The sequence below is a fragment of the Molothrus aeneus genome, chromosome 27 (assembly GCF_037042795.1).
Source record: "Molothrus aeneus isolate 106 chromosome 27, BPBGC_Maene_1.0, whole genome shotgun sequence".
Taxonomy (NCBI): domain Eukaryota; kingdom Metazoa; phylum Chordata; class Aves; order Passeriformes; family Icteridae; genus Molothrus; species Molothrus aeneus.
In genome coordinates, this window is record NC_089672.1 from 3602252 (window position 1) to 3620282 (window position 18031).

Genomic DNA, 18031 nt, shown 5'->3' on the forward strand with positions numbered 1-18031 from the left:
GGGGGCACCATCAGCCCCCGACCGGCCGCAGGGGCTGGCAGTCGTCCCGAGCAGCCCGTGGGGTCCGGTCCGGCTCTCTGCAGGAGTTTATCCCACAGATAAACCCAGATACCCCGTTGTGAGGTCGTGATGCCCCGTGGGTGGGAGAGTCACGGGTGGGATCCTCACAGGAGGACAGGAGCAGGGCTGTGACCCCATAGGGCCGGTCCCGGCACCCACACCGAGCCCACGGAAGGGCAGAGCCGGGAGCATCCCACAGGTGGGAGCCCAAAGCCCCCCATCCCACTCAGCCCCGCACCTGGGGCTTTCAGAGGGATGGAATTTGTCATCCCTGGACGGATGGACACCCCCAAACAGGGTGAACTCCCCAGAGGGTGGGAGTTCCTCCCTGGTTCCACAGAGTGGGGCTCACCCCCCCCCCCCAACTCTGTAATCCCCGAACTGCAGCCCCCAAACCCTCTCAAAACCCCGTGAGTGCCGGGGTCCCGCTGCTCCCCGTGACCCTGGCCCCGGCCTCGCTCCTGGGTGCGCGTTCGGCTTTTCCTGTTTCAGGTCGGGCTGCGAAGCCGATGAGGAAACGAGGCGGCGTCACACGCGCCCTCCTGCCCCTGCTGCTCCCCGCGAATGTGACCGTGAGGAACCGGCACGAACGGCCCGAGCGAGGGGCTCAGGGCAGCGGCTCGGCCCCCCGGCAACGATGTTCTCCAGGAAAAAGCGGGAGCTGATAAAAACCCCCTCCATCTCCAAGAAGAGCCGGGCGGGAAGCCCCGTCCCACAGACCCTGCCGGTGAGTGTCACCCCCGGCACCATGGGGGCTCTAGGGGCACCCAGGGAACTGCTGGGTAGAGCCAGAGCTTGGCAGTGGGGCCCTGGATACGTCCAGGAGGTTTGTGAAGAGGAGGGAAATGAGAAAGAACCCGACTGGCGGGGCTGGTGGGGGAGAATTTTGCCCCCGAGGAAGGGGACGGAGCAGCCGCCGAGGGAGGCGGGAGGGCAGGAAGGGACAGGGAGGAAATGGGGGGGCTGCCGCCGAGGCTGTGGGAAGGACAGACAGACTCACAGACCTGCCTGGTGACCGGGATGGGAGCGGGGCGACCGCAGGCTCGGGCAGCCCCGGTGTTTTGGCTCTGCCAGACATTTATTAACCACCGTGTGGAACCCCCCGGTACCGGAGGGGCCAGGAGGAAACGCTGCCCGCCGGGGCTCCCCGGGGCACCCCGCACCGCCCGCCCCGCGCCTGCGCCCCACTCCCGGTGCGTGAGGCCACACCGGGCTGGCACCATGCGGACGGCGACCCGGAGCCCACCCGCGGCTCCTTAGCACGGGACACCCATCCCCGTCCCCATCCCCGTCCCCATCCCCGGGAGAGGCGCCTATGGGTGGCAGCCAGCGGGATGCTCGGTCGGGCTGCGGGCAAGAAAAGCTACAGCCCCTCGGCGGCGGCGGGGAGAGCCCACCAGCCCCAGCGATCCCTGGACTCGCTGCCCCGCACGCCCGCCGTGAGGCTGACGGTACGGCCGGGGCACCCCGGGGCACCGGGGGGAGGACGGGAGGCGCCGGGGCTGCTGCAAGCCGGGAGGAGCGGGACAGGGCTGGGGTGACCCCCAGGCGTTTTGGGGCGGGGGTCTTTGTGCCTCCTTGCAGCCCCGTGGTGGGGATGGGCTCCCCCGTTCGCCCTCGGCCGCGGAAGCCTCGTGTTCTCGGTGCTCCGGGTCTGCTCCCCGGTGCAAAACCGCTTCCGGCAGCGCCCGGCCGGGGATGCTCAGATTCTGCTCGTTCGGGTGCTGGGGGTCGCCGGTGGGAGCTGCAGAGGGGCTGCAGGGTCCCCTCCCCGTGCCCAAGGAGTCTCAGTGGATGTGGGGCTCTCAAGCCATGACAGCTCTGAACAGTGAGGGAGGGGTACCCCTGGAAATTTGGGGTTTCCTCCATCTGTAAAACACCTGCAAAGCCCAAACAATAGATTGGGAGGTGTCTCTGTCTCTGCCTCCTTCCCCTGCATGGAAACAGCTGAAAAAGAGGAAGAGATATGTGGGCCGAATCCTGCTGCCATTTTACCCCCAGAAATGCAATTTTACCCCTAGAAATTTGGGGCTTCCTCCATCTGTAAAACACCTGCAAAGCCCAAAGAATATCCTGGGAGGTGTCTCTGTCTCTGTCTTCTTCCCCAGTATGGCAACAGCTGAAAAAGAGGAAGAGATATGTGGGCCAGATCCTGCTGCCGTTTTGCTCTTTTGGGGTCCCCAACCCCTTGGGATGGGCAGCCCCATCACGGTGGGTGCTGGGGTGGACAAGCAGTGTCACCCACACCGTCACTGTGTGCATTTCATGGCAAACACGGCCCCAGAGGAGCTGGCAGGGACTGATGGGGGCAGCCAGGCAAGTGCCCAGACCCTGCCCCTTGTCCCATGACAGTCCCAAAGGGGATCCCTGTGACCGTGTTCAGAGGGGTCTCAGGTTGAGGGAAGAGATGAGGATCTGACTCCATGTTTGAGAAGGCTTCATTTATTATTTTATGATATATATTATATTAAAACTATACTAAAAGAATAGAAGAAAGGATTTCATCAGAAGGCTGGCTAAGAATAGAAAAGGAAAGAATGATAACAAGGTTTGTGTCTCAGACAGAGAGTCCGAGCCAGCTGACTGTGATTGGCCATTAATTAGGAACAACCACATGAGACCAATCCTAGATGCACCTGTTGCATCCCACAGCAGCAGATAATCATTGTTCACATTTTGATCCTGAAGCCTCTCAGCTTCTCAGGAGAAAAAATCCTAAGGAAAGGATTTTTCATAAAATATCGTGGCTACAGATCCCTACCTGGGGAAACTGAGGCACAACACAGCTGCAGGGTCTGACACCAGTCCCCCAAGGCTCGTTCTCCAGCATGGAGGTTTAGGGTGTTTCCCTCTCTGTGCTCCCACCATGCTGCATCCTCACACTCCCCCTGCTCCCCAGGAGCTCTCCCGCAAGGATTGCCTGGATGGCCCGGGCTGCAGCGTGGCAGAGCTGCCCGCGGGCGGTGCCAAGCTCAGCAGCAGCCCTGGCACCGTGGGCACCCTGAAGCGCCCCACCAGCCTGAGCCGCCATGCCAGCGCCGCCGGCTTCCCCCTGCCCAAGGGCCACAAGACCCCGCTGTGCTACAGCCCCATGGAGGGCGGGGATGGTCCCTTCATCGACCCCGAGGACATCTCCCAGCTGCTGGCAGACGTGGCTCGCTTCGCCGATGCCCTGGAGAAGCTGCGGGACGTGGTGCTGCGCGATGGTGAGTGCCCAATGCCCTGTGAGTGCCCAATGCCCTGTGAGTGCCATCCTTGGTGAGTGCCCAATGCCCTGTGAGTGCCCAATGCCCTGTGAGTGCCATCCTTGGTGAGTGCCCAATGCCCTGGTGAGTGCCCAATGCCCTGGTGAGTGCCCATCCCTGGTGAGTGCCCATGCCTTAGTGAGTGCCCAATGCCCTGGTGAGTGCCCACCCTTGGTGAGTGCCCAATGCCCTGGTGGGTGCCCAATGCCCTGGTGAGTGCCCAATGCCCTGGTGAGTGCCCATGCCCTGGTGAGTGCCTATCCTTGGTGAGTGCCCAGCCCTCAGTGAGTGCCCGTGCCCTGGTGAGTGCCCACCCTCAGTGAGTGCCATCCCTGGTGAGTGCCCATCCCTCGGTGAGTGCCCATCCCTCGGTGAGTGCCCACCCTTGGTGAGTGCCCATCCCTGGTGAGTGCCCACCCTCAGTGAGTGCCCACCCTTGGCACACCCTGGCACGGACCCACCCGTGGGTGAGGGGTCTCTGTCTGGGCCAGAAGGCACCTGGGGGAGCGTGCAGAGGTGGTGGGTGAGTGGTGGGTGAGCAGCTCGGAGCCGGGATAACGCAGCTTCCTGCCCGAGCTATTTTCACCCGCCCGTTTTCCTGTTTACAGCGCAGCGGTGCCAGCTGCCTGCCAGGGCCCCACGGGGTGCTGGGCACGGCCCCGCAGCCCACCAAGGCGGCCAGAAGGAGGGGCTGGGTGGTCTGCAGGCTCTCCTTGCCCGAGGGGACACAGGGAATATATCAATCCCGTGGTCTGGGGGTGTTTGACACCGCATTGTCAGTCCTGGTTTTGCAGAAATCCCTTTCCAGCCCTGAGCTGGGGGCTGGCATGGGGAGGGGTCTTTGCCTGGCTGGGCAGTGGGTGCTGATCCCCCATGTCAGCACTTCCCCGAGGGAGGTTCTTCACTTCCTAACCAGCCCTAGACCTGCACTGGGGGTTCTGGACAGACCCCTGGGCTGGCAACTGGAGCCCACAGAAGGGGGGAACCTGTGGGGTGTAACAAGCCTGGCTGGACCAGGCCCATCCCTCCTGGCTGGGAGCGTCCATCCGGCAGGAGGGAGGGAAGGAAATGGAGGAAATTCCCAAACTGCTTTCAAGGGGAAAAGTTACTGTGGAAGAAAAAAATGCTTCAAAGGTCAGGCTGCCCCCTGGCCAATACCAGGCTGGGCAGGAGACACACGGCCACGCTGTGGGGAGGTGCTGGACAAGCAGGATCTGGGGAGGTGCTGGACAAGCAGGATGTGGCTGTGCCAGTCCTGGGGAGCCCTGAGGCCAGGGGGATTTGCTGCATAGTCTGGAGATGGCAGATCCCTGCCTTGGACATGGCTGGGAGGTGAACAGGGGAGGGACCCAGGGATGCAGAGCAGTGGCAGGGGGCAGGGACACAGGGCAAGGACATGGCACAAGGATGCAGCATCTCAGCCTCCCTCTCTTGCAGACCCCAAGGAGCCCCAGCGGCCGCTGGCCCACGAGTGCCTGGGTGAAACCCTCCGCATCCTGCGCCAGGTCATCAACAAATACCCCCTGCTCAACACCCTGGAGACCCTGACGGCCGCTGGGACCCTCATCTCCAAAGTCAAGGGTGAGACAGTGGTGCTGGGATCTCTGTCCCACTCCCCTCCTGCCCCACACTGGGATGGGAGGGAATTGGGGAGCCCATGAAGGGGTTACAGGGAGTGGAGGTGCCCCATGGACTGGTGGAGAGGGAAAAAAAAGCATCGTCTGCCTCTCGGTGTGGTTCAGCTTTAAGGATGATGTGGTGTCAGAAATGACAGATCCTGCCTGGGGGTTTCCAGGCACAGCCGCAGGAAAAACACTGAAGTGATCAGATCCTGCTCCTGGCAGCCTCTCGTGTTTATGGAGCGGGGTCTGGGAGGTCAGATCCCAGCTGGGCACCACCTCCTGCTGCTGTCACCCACCACAGGCACAGCACAACCTTCTGAGTCACCCACGGCTTCCTGGACACCCAACAGCAACCACAGGGGACAAGATGGCAGCAGGGCTGCTTCCACATATTCTTATTCTCCTCACCTCTGAGCTGTTCCCATGGGATGGGAGGGAATGGGCTTGGAGCAGACCCCTCCCCGCCCCAAGGAGCTGAGCCAGGGTCTGCCCAGCAGCCCTGGTTGCTGGTGTCCCGTGGTATGGGAGCCTGCCAAGTGCTCTCAGCCCCAGTTCCTGCTGCTGGTGGTGGTTCCTCATTTGACTGCGGGCAAGAACCCTCCTGGAGGAGTTCATCCTGCTTGGAGAGGGGTCTGGAGGAGCCATGAGGCAGGGCAGGCAGTGGAACAGGTCCAGCAGCACTTTTCCAGCAGCCCTGAGTAACGGGAATAAACAGAAACACGAGCCAAGAGATGCTGTCAGGGACGTCAGGCCTGGGAAGAAGGAGGGGGAAACTACTGTGCTGGAAAAATCCATGGGGATGATCCTTCCCTCTGCTCCCTTGATTCACCCCAGCCCCAAAACCCTCTCTGATACCAGCATGAACTGACAGGTGGCAACAGGGCTGTCACATTTCCTCATCTCCAGGTTTCCACTATGAATCCAACAATGAGGCAGACAAGAGGGAGTTCGAGAAGGCTGTGGAGACCATCGCCGTGTCCTTCAGCAGCACGTAAGGGACTTGGGCAGGGAGCAGCCAGGGGGTGTTTGGGAGTTTGTAAAGGAGTTTGGGCAGCCAGCCCCTGGAGCAGCCAGGAGATGTTGGGAGTTTGTAAAGGAGTTTGGGCAGCCAGCCCGTGTCACTGTGCTGAGTCCAGCCACGCTCCTCTCCCCACAGGGTGTCTGAGTTCCTCATGGGGGAGGTGGACAGCAGCACCATCCTCTCCATTCCACCCAGCGACCAGAACCAGGTGAGGGATGCCCGGAGACCTGGGTGCTGCTGCCATGTGGGGCTCGCACAGGGCTCTGGCTGCTCCCCTCAGCTCTGGTGTGAGCCCAGAGCAGGGTGACAGTCCCCTTAGCTCCTGGGCACGGCCTGGGCACAGCTGACTTCCAGCAGTGGCAAAAAGGCTCCAGTAGCTCAGGCTTCCATCTACCTGGCCAGCCCCTCCAGCTGCTCCCCATCCTCTTGGCTGACCAATCCCTCTTCTTTCCCAATTCCCAAAGACTATGGAGAGCCTCTATGGGGGGATTCCTGGGCCTAGAGGAGATGGAGTGCCCTCAGGCATGGACAGCAGTGCCACAGGTAAGCAGGATGGGGCTGGGTGCAGGGTTTGGGGTCTGTGCAGGAACCAGCACCTTCCGCATCATCGTTGCTGTCCTGAGTCGCTGCTCAGCTGGGGAAAGGCAGCAGAGCTGGGGGCACTGGGGCTGGCACAGAGCTGGGGGTGCTTGCCCTGGAAGCTCATGGGGTGTTTGTCCCTCCGCAGCCCGTCCTCCTGCTGAAGAGGTGGATGTGATGCTGCAGCGCTGCGAGGGGGGCGTGGATGCTGCCCTCCAGTACGCCAAAACCATCTCCAAGTACATGAAGGACCTGATAGGATACATGGAGAAAAGGACCACACTGGGTGAGTGGGGGGACAGCAGGTGGGTCTCTTCTGGAGCAGGTCTGAGCCGTGGGACAGGCTGAGGTTGAGGTCCCTCCTGGAGGAGGGCAGTGGGAGCCTCACTCCTCAAGTTCCTGATTGATTTTTCAAAAGGAGATCGGGCTCCACCAGGGAAATCCCAGTGTCTCGTGTGTCTTTTCACTTTCAACCTTTTCCCTCCAGAGGTAGATTTCGCCAGAGGGCTCCAGAAGATGGCAAACAGCTGCAAGCAAACCATCAGTCAGGAGGTAAGTCCCTTAATCCCTGAAGCCCCCAGTGCCAGGCAGGATTGGAAACCAGCAGCCCTGGAGAGCCCATTCCATGCGGCCCAGCTCAGGAGGACATGGGGGCACCTCTTTGGAGCCCTGCCTGGAGAAGTTCAGGATGGGGCTTTTGCCAGCAGTCACCAGCCTCACCTTGCCTCTGGCTCTTCCTCCCTGAAGGATGCATCTCCTCGGGTTCAGTCTGGGTTCTGGGGCTCAGGGAGATGTGTTTTTCTTCTCCCCAGACCAGCATGCCTTTCCTGTCCATCTATCTGCTGGCCCTGGAGCAGGACATGGAGCACGGGGCCTCAATTGTGCAGGCAGCCACCACCCTGCAGCAGCAAACCTTCCTCCAGGTGAGGGGACAGAAGGCCCTTCCTGGGGCTGGGGGTCCTGGTGCTGCTTCCTTAGCTCAGTCCAGAGGGATCCTGCATCCAGTACTCCCCCAGTGCTGTAGATTTTCACCCCTGGCTCAAACCAGTGCCTGTGACCTGTCCTGGGAGTGGCAGTGACACTTCTCCATGCGAGGGCAGAGCAGGAGGGCTCAGCTCAGGTCATCATGAGGCTGTTCCTCCCTCCCTCCCCACGCAGCCACTGCTGGTGAGACGCGCGGAACATGAGAAACGCAGGAAGGAGATCAAGGAGCAGTGGTACCGGGCTCAGAGGAAACTGGTGAGTGACTGGGTTTGTGTTCCCAATCCCAGCCTGGAGCAACTCATGACTCTGAGGAACTGTTGGGGTCTCTGGCTGCTCAGAGTGACCCCGAGAAGAGTTGGAAAGTCTCTTTTCCCAGCCCGGCACTTGAAGAAGGAGTCAGGGCTCTTCAGTTCTCAGTCTCAAGGTTGTTTATTGTGTCTTATCTATAAAAAATTTTCTCCTGCCCTGCTGAGGTCAGCCCAGCAAGACAGTTCCAGGCACTCTGCCTCCCCCAGGGCAGGGTTATGTCTTTATACTAAAAACTACGTGTACAATGTTTACAATTCCTTTCCAATACCCATCACCTGTGTTAGACACTGAGCTTCTACTCTAAACCAATCTGTGAGTGCCAACATCAGAGCAGAAGATGGAGGCCAAGAAGAAAAAGGAGAAAGGTTGGACACACCCAGTTCCCTCCATCTTGCCTCCTGAACCCCCATACCAAAACCCCAAAATCTACTTTTCCACCCTGTGATAACTTCACTGTTATTCTACCTAAACTGTTGTGGCTTGCTGATCTTCATACAAGGTTGGTAGCTTGCTCCACGGGTCACAATCAAACCCACAGGTGTTTTGGGCTCTGTGCCAGGGTCTCTGAGCCCCCTGGCAGGGGTCTGGGCTGCTCAGGACAGCCAGAGGGATGTCCTGGCTCCTGACAAGGAACAACCTCCTCTGAGGCCACTGGGCACCCTGCCCCTCTCCAGCAGTGTTGGGTGGCCTCTGCTGTGCTGGGGGAGCCTGGTAGAAGCTGGTGACCCCCTTGCTGGGCTCCATCCTCACCTGGCTCTCCCTGGCAGCAAGAGGCTGAGGGGAACCTGCGCAAGGCCAAGCAGACGTACATGCAGCGCAGCGAGGAGCACGACAAGGCCAAGTACATGGCAGTGAAAGCAGAGGAGGAGCAGCAAAACACGACCAGCAGCACCACCACCAAAACCCTGGACAAGAAGAGGCGGCAGGAAGAGGAAGCCAAGAACAAGGTAGGAGGAGCGTGACTGTGACCGTGTTCACAGGGGTCTGAGGATGAGGGGAGAGATGAGGATCTGACTCCATGTTTCAGAAGGCTTGGTTTATTATTTTATCATATATATTATATTAAAACTATACTAAAAGAATAAAAGAATAAAAGAAAAGACTTCATCAGAAGGCTGGCTAAGAATAGAATAAGAAAGAATGATAATAAAGGCTTGTGGCTTGGACTCTCTGTCTGAGCCAGCTGGGCTGTGATTGGCCATTAATTAGAAACAACTGAATGACACCAATCCCAGATCCACCTGTTGCATTCCACAGCAGCAGATAATCAATGTTTATTTACATTTTGTTCCTGAGGCCTCTCAGCTTCTCAGGAGGAAAAATCCTAAGGAAAGGATTTTTCATAAAAGATGTCTGTGGGACAGCTCTGGAGGGCGCTCCTTGCTCCTGCTGCTCCCTGAGCCACGTGGGGTGAAATGATCCTCAGGAATGGCTGGATGGAGAGGATCCAAGGGGCTGTTCTTGTTCTCCTCACCTCTGAGCTTTTCCCATCCCTTGCTCTCCCATCTCCCAGGCAGAAGAGGCCATGGCCACGTACCGCACCTGCGTGGCCGATGCAAACACGCAGAAGCAGGAGCTGGAGGACACCAAGGTGAACTCGCTGCGGCAGATCCATGAAGTGATCAAACAGACTGACCAGGTCATCAAATCGGTGAGTGGGGTGTCCCCAGGGTGGGATGTGACCGTGTTCACAGGGGTCTGAGGATGAGGGAAGAGACGAGGATCTGACTCTTCGTTTCAGAAGGCTTGATTTATTATTTTATTATATTAAAACTATACTAAAAGAATAGAAGAAAGGATTTCATCAGAAGGCTGGCTAAGAATAGAAAAAAAAAGGAATGAATAACAAAGGTTTGTGTCTGGGACAGAGAGTCTGAGCCAGCTGGACTGTGATTGGCCATTAATTAGAAACAACCACATGAGCCCAATCCCAGATGCACCTGTTGCATTCCACAGCAGCAGATAACCATTGGTTACATTTTGTTCCTGAGGCCCCTCAGCTTCTCAGGAGGAAAAATCCTAAGGAAAGGATTTTTCTGAAAACGTGTCTGTGACAGGTGAGAGGTGCTCCGGAGAGCTCCGAGCTGCCTTCCAGCAGAGCTGCCCCTATTCCAGAGGGCATTTGGATGGATGCAGAGCTCGCCTCCCCCTCACACTCAGAGCAGCGCCGCTTTGTGCTCCCGATTTCCCACCCGACAGCTCACCTTCATCCCTCCCCACGTCACTTTCAGGCCACCATCTCCTTCTACCAGCTGATGCACATGCAGACGGCGGCGCTGCCCGTGAATTTCCAGACGCTGTGTGAGAGCAGCAAGCTCTACGACCCGGGCCAGCAGTACGCGTCCCATGTGCGGCAGCTGCAGCGCGGCGACGAGCCCGACGTGCAGTACGACTTCGAGCCCTACGTGTCCCACAACGCCTGGTGAGGGAGGACAGGGCTCATTCCTGCCTAATTCAGTTCAGCCTTGTGTTGCCTTCGTTATCTCCCCGCCACCCACGCTCCCCTGCAGGAGGCAGGATGCTTTCAGCATTCCTGAAGGCGGCTCCTGCTGGGAATGCTGGACCAGCTGGGAATTGCTCTCTTATCCTTCAGTTCAGCCTAGATGAGACAGGCTGTTGAGTACTTAAGAGACTGTGATTCCCTAGACTGGTGGATGGCAGCCATGGATAAAGTCTCCAAGTGTCCTTCCCTGCCATCCACATTCCCTTTTCCCCTCCAGGTCTCCCTTTAACTCAGCTGGGCTGGATCAGTTGGGAATTTCTCTCTTATCCTTCAGTTCAGCCTAGATGAGGCTGTGATTTAAGAGACTGTGATGCCCTAGACTGGTGGATGGCAGCCATGGATAAAGTCTCCAAGCGTCCTTCCTTGCCATCCACATTCCCTTTTCCCCTCCAGGTCTCCCTTTACTCAGCCACAGAAGGGCAGCTTCAATACCAGTGAGTTCTCCACGAGTGCAGAGGGGGCTGGGGCTGGCTCAGAGGGAGCAGCAGGAGCCAAGGAGTTGCCAAGTGGGGCTGGAGCAGCCGAGCGAAGAGGTGAGTCTGGAGCCCCAGAGCTCTCCCATGTCCCCCCAGGCAGGAGCAGAGTGGGACCCCCAGGGTTTGATGAGAGGCTTTGCTGGCAGCAGCAGGACGGGCTGGGAGCCTCCTCCTGAAGGACACTAAATCAGATCTGTGGCATTTTGCTCCCTAAGAAACCACTGCCCACCTTCCCATCTCCCTTTTCCTTGCTGGGTGTCACTGGAAGCAGCAAACCCCACCAGCAGCTTCTCCCCAGTCACCCCAGTTTCTCCCAGCATCCAGGCTGTTCTCCAGCCATTCCCTCCCCAACACAGACAGCAATCCCAAGGGACTGTGTGTTCTCTCTGCAGGTGGGAGGGGACACCAGGTGCATAAATCCTGGCCAACCTCTGTCGCTGAGGCTGACAGCAGCCTGGAATCCAATGCAGGTAGATATGGGAACAGCCCAGGAGCCCCTCCCAGCACAACCAGTCTAAACCCAGAGCTTCCCATTTAGGCAGGACCATCCCCTGCTTTTCCTGCCCTGTGAGAGCACTGCTGACCCCAGTCTCCAGTGGGATAGGGTGGGATTTGATGGGATGGGGTGAGCTCTCAGAAGAGAAGCAGCTTTGCAGGTGGTTCACTGCTCTGTGGGTTTTCCTTGGACAGGTGAATTCAGCCACAAGCTCCAGCGGCTCTCATCCAACGGCACCGCGTCCTCCAGCGAGGAGCTGGAGGAGAAGGACGGGAGCAGCACTCCTCCCTTTGAGCAGAGTAGGTGACAGCTGGGAGGTGACAGTGCTGCTGCCACACCCCCCACCACGGCAGAGCTCCCCCCGGGCTGATCTTCCCAAATTCAGCAGTTCTGCAGGCAAACCCAGCAGCTGCTGGAGATTCCTGGTGGCGTCCCCGGCTTTGCTGAGGGATGAGCCCTGCTCAGACCAGTGGCAGTGACAGCCCTGCTCAAGCTGTGCCTTTCCTACATTTCCTTTTCCCTAGGCATCAATGGGATCACCCCAGAGCTGGCAGCTCCCACGGGGCCCTTCAGGAACGTTGGCTTGTCCAAGGCTGCCCAGACCCATCGGCTCAGGAAGCTCCGTGCCCCTTCCAAGTGTCGGGAGTGCAACAGCTACGTGTACTTCCAGGGAGCCGAGTGTGAGGAGGTGAGTTGGGACAGCTGGGGTTGGAACCCAGCTCTGAGCATGGTCAGGAGGATATTTCTCCTCTGGGGAGGGCTCCAGGTGGAAAATGGTGCTTGCCTTTGGTGCTTCAGCATCCCCAGGGCATTTTCCTGTCTCTTGCCGTGCTCTGAACAGTGCCTGGTGTCTCTGTGGCTGCCCCCCACCTCCACGTGTTCCCCTTTCTCTTCCAGTGCTACCTGGCCTGCCACAAGAAGTGCCTGGAGTCTTTGGCCATCCAGTGTGGGCACAAGAAGCTCCAAGGGAAGCTGCAGCTCTTCGGGCAGGACTTCACGAAGGCGTCTCAGGGCAGCTCAGATGGGATCCCCTTCATTGTCAAGAAATGCATTTCAGAGATTGAGAAGAGGGCCCTGAAAACAAAGGTGAGGGACACTCCCCTCTCCTTCTCCTCCTCCTCAGCTGGCTGAGCCACAGGCCCTCGGAAGGATCCTCTGGAAAACCAACAGGCTCCACATTGCAGATTTCCACAGGGCAGGGAGCCAGGGATGAGCTTGGCCCAGATCCCCCAAACTCTGCTTTTGGAAAATCACCTCTCCTGCTTTCCTATGAGGCAGGAATGAGTGAGCTGGAAGGAGATATCCCAAAATTACTTCCCAGAGGGATTTCCCACTCCAAAAGGAGAGGGTGGGAGCACACACAGCTCACTGTCCCATGCAAACATGAAGAGGAACCTCTCCCCTCACTTCAGCTCCACTTTTCTCCCTTTCACAGGGCATTTACCGGGTTAATGGTGTCAAGACACGTGTGGAGAAGCTTTGCCAGGCCTTTGAGAACGGGAAGGAGTTGGTGGAGCTGTCCCAGGCCTCCCCTCATGACATCAGCAACGTCCTGAAGCTCTACCTGAGACAGGTGAGGTGCTGGGGCCCTCATGGTGGGAGAGGGAGGGGAGTTGGCCAGAGAAACCAACCTGGCAGGAGGAATTCTGCACAAATTGGGCTCAGGGTGGCTTGGGAGGGATGGGGAGTGGGTTGTCCTTAGAGATGGGGCCTCGGTGATCCTCCCCAGCTCATCCCACACGGCGTCACTGCGGTCACAGCCACAGAGCAGCGACGTGCCCAAGCACTGCACAAGGAGCCCTCCACCCCCTCCAATTGGGGAACTGGCTACCCAAAAAGGGAAGGGGCCAGCAAAGGTCACCCTGCAGGGGCTGAGTCATGTCCACATGGGGTGGGCTCTGATCCTGGAGTCATCCTGGGGTGGCCTTAGTGGGGTCTCTGCTGCTTGGGTCACCCTGGGATGGGTTTAGCAGGGATTCTGCCCCTGTGATCACCCCTGGGTGGGCTCAGTGGAGTCTCTGCCCTTTGTGTCACTTTGGAGTGGGGGCTCAGTGGGGTCTCTGCCTTTTGGGTCTCCCCTGGGTGGGCTCAGTGGGGTCTCTGCCCCTCAGGCCACCCCAGGGTGGGTTTAGCAGGGTCTCTGCCCCTTGGGTCAATCTGGGGTGGGTTTAGAGGGGTCTCTGCCCCTGTGATCACCCCAGGGTGGGTTTAGCAGGGTCTCTGCCCCCTGGGTCACCTTGGAGTGAGCTCAGTGGTGTCTCTGCCCCTGTGATCACCCCAGTGTGTGCTCAGCCCCAGCAACCCCCACACTCTGTACCCAAAGTGTCATTGCAAACAGCATCACCCACATCCTCCAGCAGCCGCCACCACAAGGCAGGAAGCTGCTTCTCTCTTGCAAGCAGCCCTGGGTTAACTCTTTGTGCTGCCTTTTTCTGTAACCTCCCCTCCCCAAGGGCAGAAGGGCAGCTCTGTGTTACCTCACTTGTCCTTGGGCTCCTGCACATCAGAAGTCCAGGACTCTGAGTGGCTTCCATGGTTTCTCCAAAGAGAAGCAGAGTGGAAAGAGGGGGGGAAATCAGTGCTGAGCCCCAACCTGAGCCCTTGCTGCAGAGAAACGGGTTAAAGTCCTTCTGTAAAGGGGTGGATGGAGGGAGCCTGCTCTGCTGTGGGGCAGCCTGTCCCCAAAACATCCGTTAAGGCTGCTCTGAAATCATCCCCAGCCGTGTGGAGCACCCAGCGGTCAGCACCAGCTCCTTCTGCTTCTCTGCTTCGCACAAACCTCAAAGCAGAGTTTCCCCTGCTGCAGCTCCACCTCTGCTGCAGCCTGTGCCCTGCACATCCTGTGCCCTTCACATCCTGGCTTCCTCCACCCAGAACAACCCATCCCTGTCCTCTTCCCAGCCATCCCTTGTCTGCTGGGGAACCTCCAGCTGGCCCCACCCCAGCCAGGGGTTTTCCAGGGCAAAAAGGGAATCCCTGCACCTCAACCCGGCAGGGAGCACCCACGGGTGGATCAAACACAGCTTTTGGCTTGAACTTCACAAGTGCTCCTTGGCCAGGGCTCACGAGGCTCGATTGACACGCTCCAGGAGATGGATAAATAAATGTCACCTCTGGGTAGGGGTTTGCAGCACTGCAGGTCACAGACTCATGGAATTCTGAAATGGATGTTAAAAGTGCTCTAAGCTCTCTTCAAGCTGGCCTCCAGCACTTCCAGAGATGTTTCCTCACTGTAGAAATGCCCCAGGTGTCGCCAGCTCAGCAGCTTGGCACAGGTTCAGATCTTATGGAGGTGGGAGCTGCTCCCAGGACTGGGATCATCTTTTCCTTTTTCCTCTCCTCTCCTCTCCTCTCCTCTCCTCTCCTCTCCTCTCCTCTCCTCTCCTCTCCTCTCCTCTCCTCTCCTCTCCTCTCCTCTCCTCTCCTCTCCTTTCTCTCCTCTCCCCCTGCAGCTGCCGGAGCCCCTGATGCCCTTCAGGCTGTACAACGAGCTGATGGGGCTGGCCAAGGAGAGCCTGCAGGGCAGTGAGGCCAAGGGCCGTGCTGGGAAGGGCGGCCCTGAGCTGGTGGACAGAGGAGCTGACACCGACCCGGTGGTGCTGAGCCTGGTGCTGAAGCTCAGGGAGCTGCTGAAGGAGCTGCCCCGTGAGAACATGGCCACGCTCCAGTTCCTCCTGCAGCACCTGAGGAGGTGAGAGGGGCATGGCCAGAGCCTGTGTGGCTGCTGGGCACCTTCCCTTTGTCCCCTGGGGTGGGGAGGTGTGTGCAGCCTCCTCGCTGGAGCCGGGAGGAAGGTCCATGGCCGCAGCTGCTTCTGTCCCCATCCTGAGGCTCAAGTGCTCCAGGCTGGCCTCTCCCCCAGCCCTGCCCATCCTCACCTCTCCCTGCTTGCTCTCACAAGCTGTCCCTCCCCCTCCCACCCAGGATCATGGAAGTGGAACAGGACAACAAGATGACCTCAGGCAACCTGGGCATCGTCTTTGGGCCGACGCTGATGCGCCCCAGGCCCACGGATGCCACCATTTCCCTGTCCTCGCTGGTGGATTATCCCCACCAAGCTCGGATCATTGAGGCACTCATCATCTTCTACCCCACCATCTTTGAGCACAAGGACATGGCACCCAGCAGACGTGGCTCAGGTGCCACAGAGGAGGTGCCCAGTGGTGCTGAGCAGGTAGGAACCCCCAGGGAGGGGGAAGCCCCAGGGGCTGTTCCATGAACCTTCACTGGGGTCAGCTCCCAGGGAGTGAGAACTCTCCTCCGTGCCCTCACCACCATCCTTGTTCCTCCCCAGGCCCCTGCAGGCTCCCAGCCTGTGGCTCCTCTTGGCACCAGCCCCTACCTGGAGCTGCCTTCGGACAAAGGGAATTTGGCTTTCAGCGCTGACTCACTTGCAGGTCAGTGAGAGGCACCGGGGGCACACAGACCCATCCCCTGCCACCCCAGGGACCCCAGGTTTGCTGCTGATGCCCCCGTGCTGGGCTGGAGGGTGGCACAGAGCTCCTCTGTCCCACAGAGTCTGGTGACCGCTCCGTGGACTCGGACTCAGAGCTGGAGGAAGGCGGGGAGCCACGGACACACCTGACCAAGCAGGGCAGCGAGACCAGCACGGAAGAGGTTAATTTCTATGACGAGGGGAGCGAGGGGCTGCGGAGCAGGAGCTGCAGCGTGGGCCAGTCCGATGCAGAGGGCTCCGCTCCCCGCTGCTGCAGCCCTGGGGAGGAGCAAAGCGACCCGGAGGAACAGGCTGAGAGCCGCAGCCCCAGGGATGGCACCAACCTGCCCGGCACCTCTCGGGGCAGCCACGAGCTGCAGCCCCGGCTCATCTAAGGCACCACAGACACTGGGATGGACAAAGGGGCAAATCCCCATGGCTGCCCAGATGCTGGAAATTGGAATGTGGAGGGGTGGGAAGGAGATGTGGCAGCCCAGGGGGGTTTGGTGTGTCAGCTGCAGGTGAGTCCTGGCTGATTCCTGGCTGGAGCTTTCACACAAAACCCCTGAGCCCCTCAGTGCCCAGCTGGAGAACAGGGTCACAACCAGGGCCATGAAGGACTTTGCCTGGGAGGGAGCTGAGTTTGGGCAAATCCTCCACTTGTTCAGGATTGGGAAGAAACCCAGGGCTGTTCCTGTGGCAGGTGTTTTATTTTTGTTGTGCTCCCAAATCCCTGAATGCCACACCTGTGCTGCGAGATCGAGGTTGGAGGAGTCAAAGGACCTGCTCATCCCTGATGGCTGAGGCTGGAAAGGAGCCAAGGAGTGACATGGGAACAACAATCACTCGAGATGGGCAGGATGACACCACAGGAGCAGATGGAACTGAAGGCAGCTCACAGGACAGGGACACAGCTGGAGCAGCGCTGGGCTCGGGGTGAAGCCCCTGCACCATCTCACCCTGAGCCAGGCTGGGCTTCGGGGCTGTGCCAGCATCTCAGGGGATGTCCCTCACTGACACCTGACTGAAGTAGGGTTCAGGATGCATTTCCTGCCCCAAAACCTCAGCACTATGGCCCAGCTGATGGCATCTTCATTGCTGCTTGGATTGACAGGCATTTGGATTGACAGGCATTTGGATTGGTGGGCATTTCCCTCCTTGGCAGGAGACATGCAAGGAGCAGCCTTAGGGCAGATTTGCCTGGCTCCAGGGTCCCGAGCCCTGCTGAGCTCTCGTGGTTTGGGTGTACAATCATTTCATCTCCAAAAAGCTGCACTGCAAGTCCAGGACAAACTCCCTCTGCTCTTGCAACTCTTCCCATGGGGAAGTGCCTCTTCCTCCTCCTCAGGGCCACCACAGCCTGGATCCAGCCCAGCCCCAGCCAGTATAATCTTGAGCTTCCTTTCTTTTTCTGTAAAGACATCAATCAACCCTTCAACATGACTCCACTACCTCTGCTGGCTAAGGCACTAAAGCCAAAGTGGTTTCGATTTTTCTAAAGCTGTTAAGAATTTTCATGCACTGAGGCACAGAGCAACAAAACGAGTTTTAGCTTGGAATGAGCTGAGAGCCTTTTCCTTCAGTCTCCTGCTTATGGGAGACAGACCAGGTGGTGTTGGGGAGGGTCTCAGACACCTTGGTACTGCAGAACCAGGCAATGGACAGGAGTTTTGAGCCCTCTGAAGTCGATGGAGAACCCATCTCAGCAAAGGTACATAAACCCAGGTTAACTCACAAGTTTGGAACTGAGCCAGGGAAGAGCTGGAGCCCTACAGGATTTGTTGTGCCCTTCAGCTCTTCCACAGATTTGGATTTTTCAGGGGAACAGTTGGATTTTTCCAGGGCAGCAGGAGGATGTGGGAATGCTGCTGCCACGGCGGTACCGCGTGCGTGTGAGGGTGGGTGAGGATGATGAGGGTGAGTGTGAGTGAGAGAAGGGGCTAAAGCTGCACTTGAGCGTCCCACAACAGCAGCTCCCTCTGGGTTGTGTGGATTCTGTGTTTGTTCTGATGAGCCTGTGCTGCTGCACGATGCTGCCTTGCTGTGTTCACATTGACATGCTTCCCAATAAAAACAATAAAACCAGAGTGTTCTGACCCGTGTTTGTCCTGGGCATCAGGGTCTTTCAGGTTCCCCCTGCCACAGGAGGCCAAATCCAAGTGTTTGTGACATAAAAAATGAAGTTTAAAGCCTCCCAGAGTACTGAGATGGATTGAAATGAGTGCAGCTGGGGGTGATGAGCAACTCTGCATCACAGTGTCTGAACAGCAGGGTCCCAAACCAGGAGATGAGGGAAAGAAG

The 18031-nt window shown here is 58.5% G+C and overlaps 1 protein-coding gene across 1 annotated transcript; it reads left to right on the forward strand.

Moving 5' to 3' along the window:
* Nucleotides 1-697: 697 nt before the first annotated feature.
* On the forward strand, nucleotides 698-16547 carry ARHGAP45 (Rho GTPase activating protein 45). Its single transcript, XM_066566623.1, has 24 exons — nucleotides 698-787; nucleotides 1182-1511; nucleotides 2960-3266; nucleotides 4743-4886; nucleotides 5834-5918; nucleotides 6084-6156; nucleotides 6413-6491; nucleotides 6676-6813; nucleotides 7015-7079; nucleotides 7340-7450; nucleotides 7686-7766; nucleotides 8588-8767; nucleotides 9334-9471; nucleotides 10052-10242; nucleotides 10717-10856; nucleotides 11192-11269; nucleotides 11490-11594; nucleotides 11820-11983; nucleotides 12193-12381; nucleotides 12731-12868; nucleotides 14748-14986; nucleotides 15220-15469; nucleotides 15590-15692; nucleotides 15812-16547. The coding sequence occupies exons 1-24, from the start codon at nucleotides 698-700 to the stop codon at nucleotides 16123-16125; spliced, it is 3732 nt and encodes a 1243-aa protein (XP_066422720.1). The 3' UTR covers nucleotides 16126-16547.
* The last annotated feature ends 1484 nt before the right edge of the window (nucleotides 16548-18031 follow it).

What these genes read in the sequence shown, in the direction of transcription:
- ARHGAP45 (XM_066566623.1), top strand. Translation starts at nt 698, where the DNA reads ATGTTCTCCAGGAAAAAGCGGGAGCTGATAAAAACCCCCTCCATCTCC. An exon ending in CCGTCCCACAGACCCTGCCG is followed by an intron (nt 788 to 1,181) that starts GTGAGTGTCACC and finishes CGGAGGGGCCAG; the next exon opens with GAGGAAACGCTGCCCGCCGG. An exon ending in GGACGTGGTGCTGCGCGATG is followed by an intron (nt 3,267 to 4,742) that starts GTGAGTGCCCAA and finishes CCTCTCTTGCAG; the next exon opens with ACCCCAAGGAGCCCCAGCGG.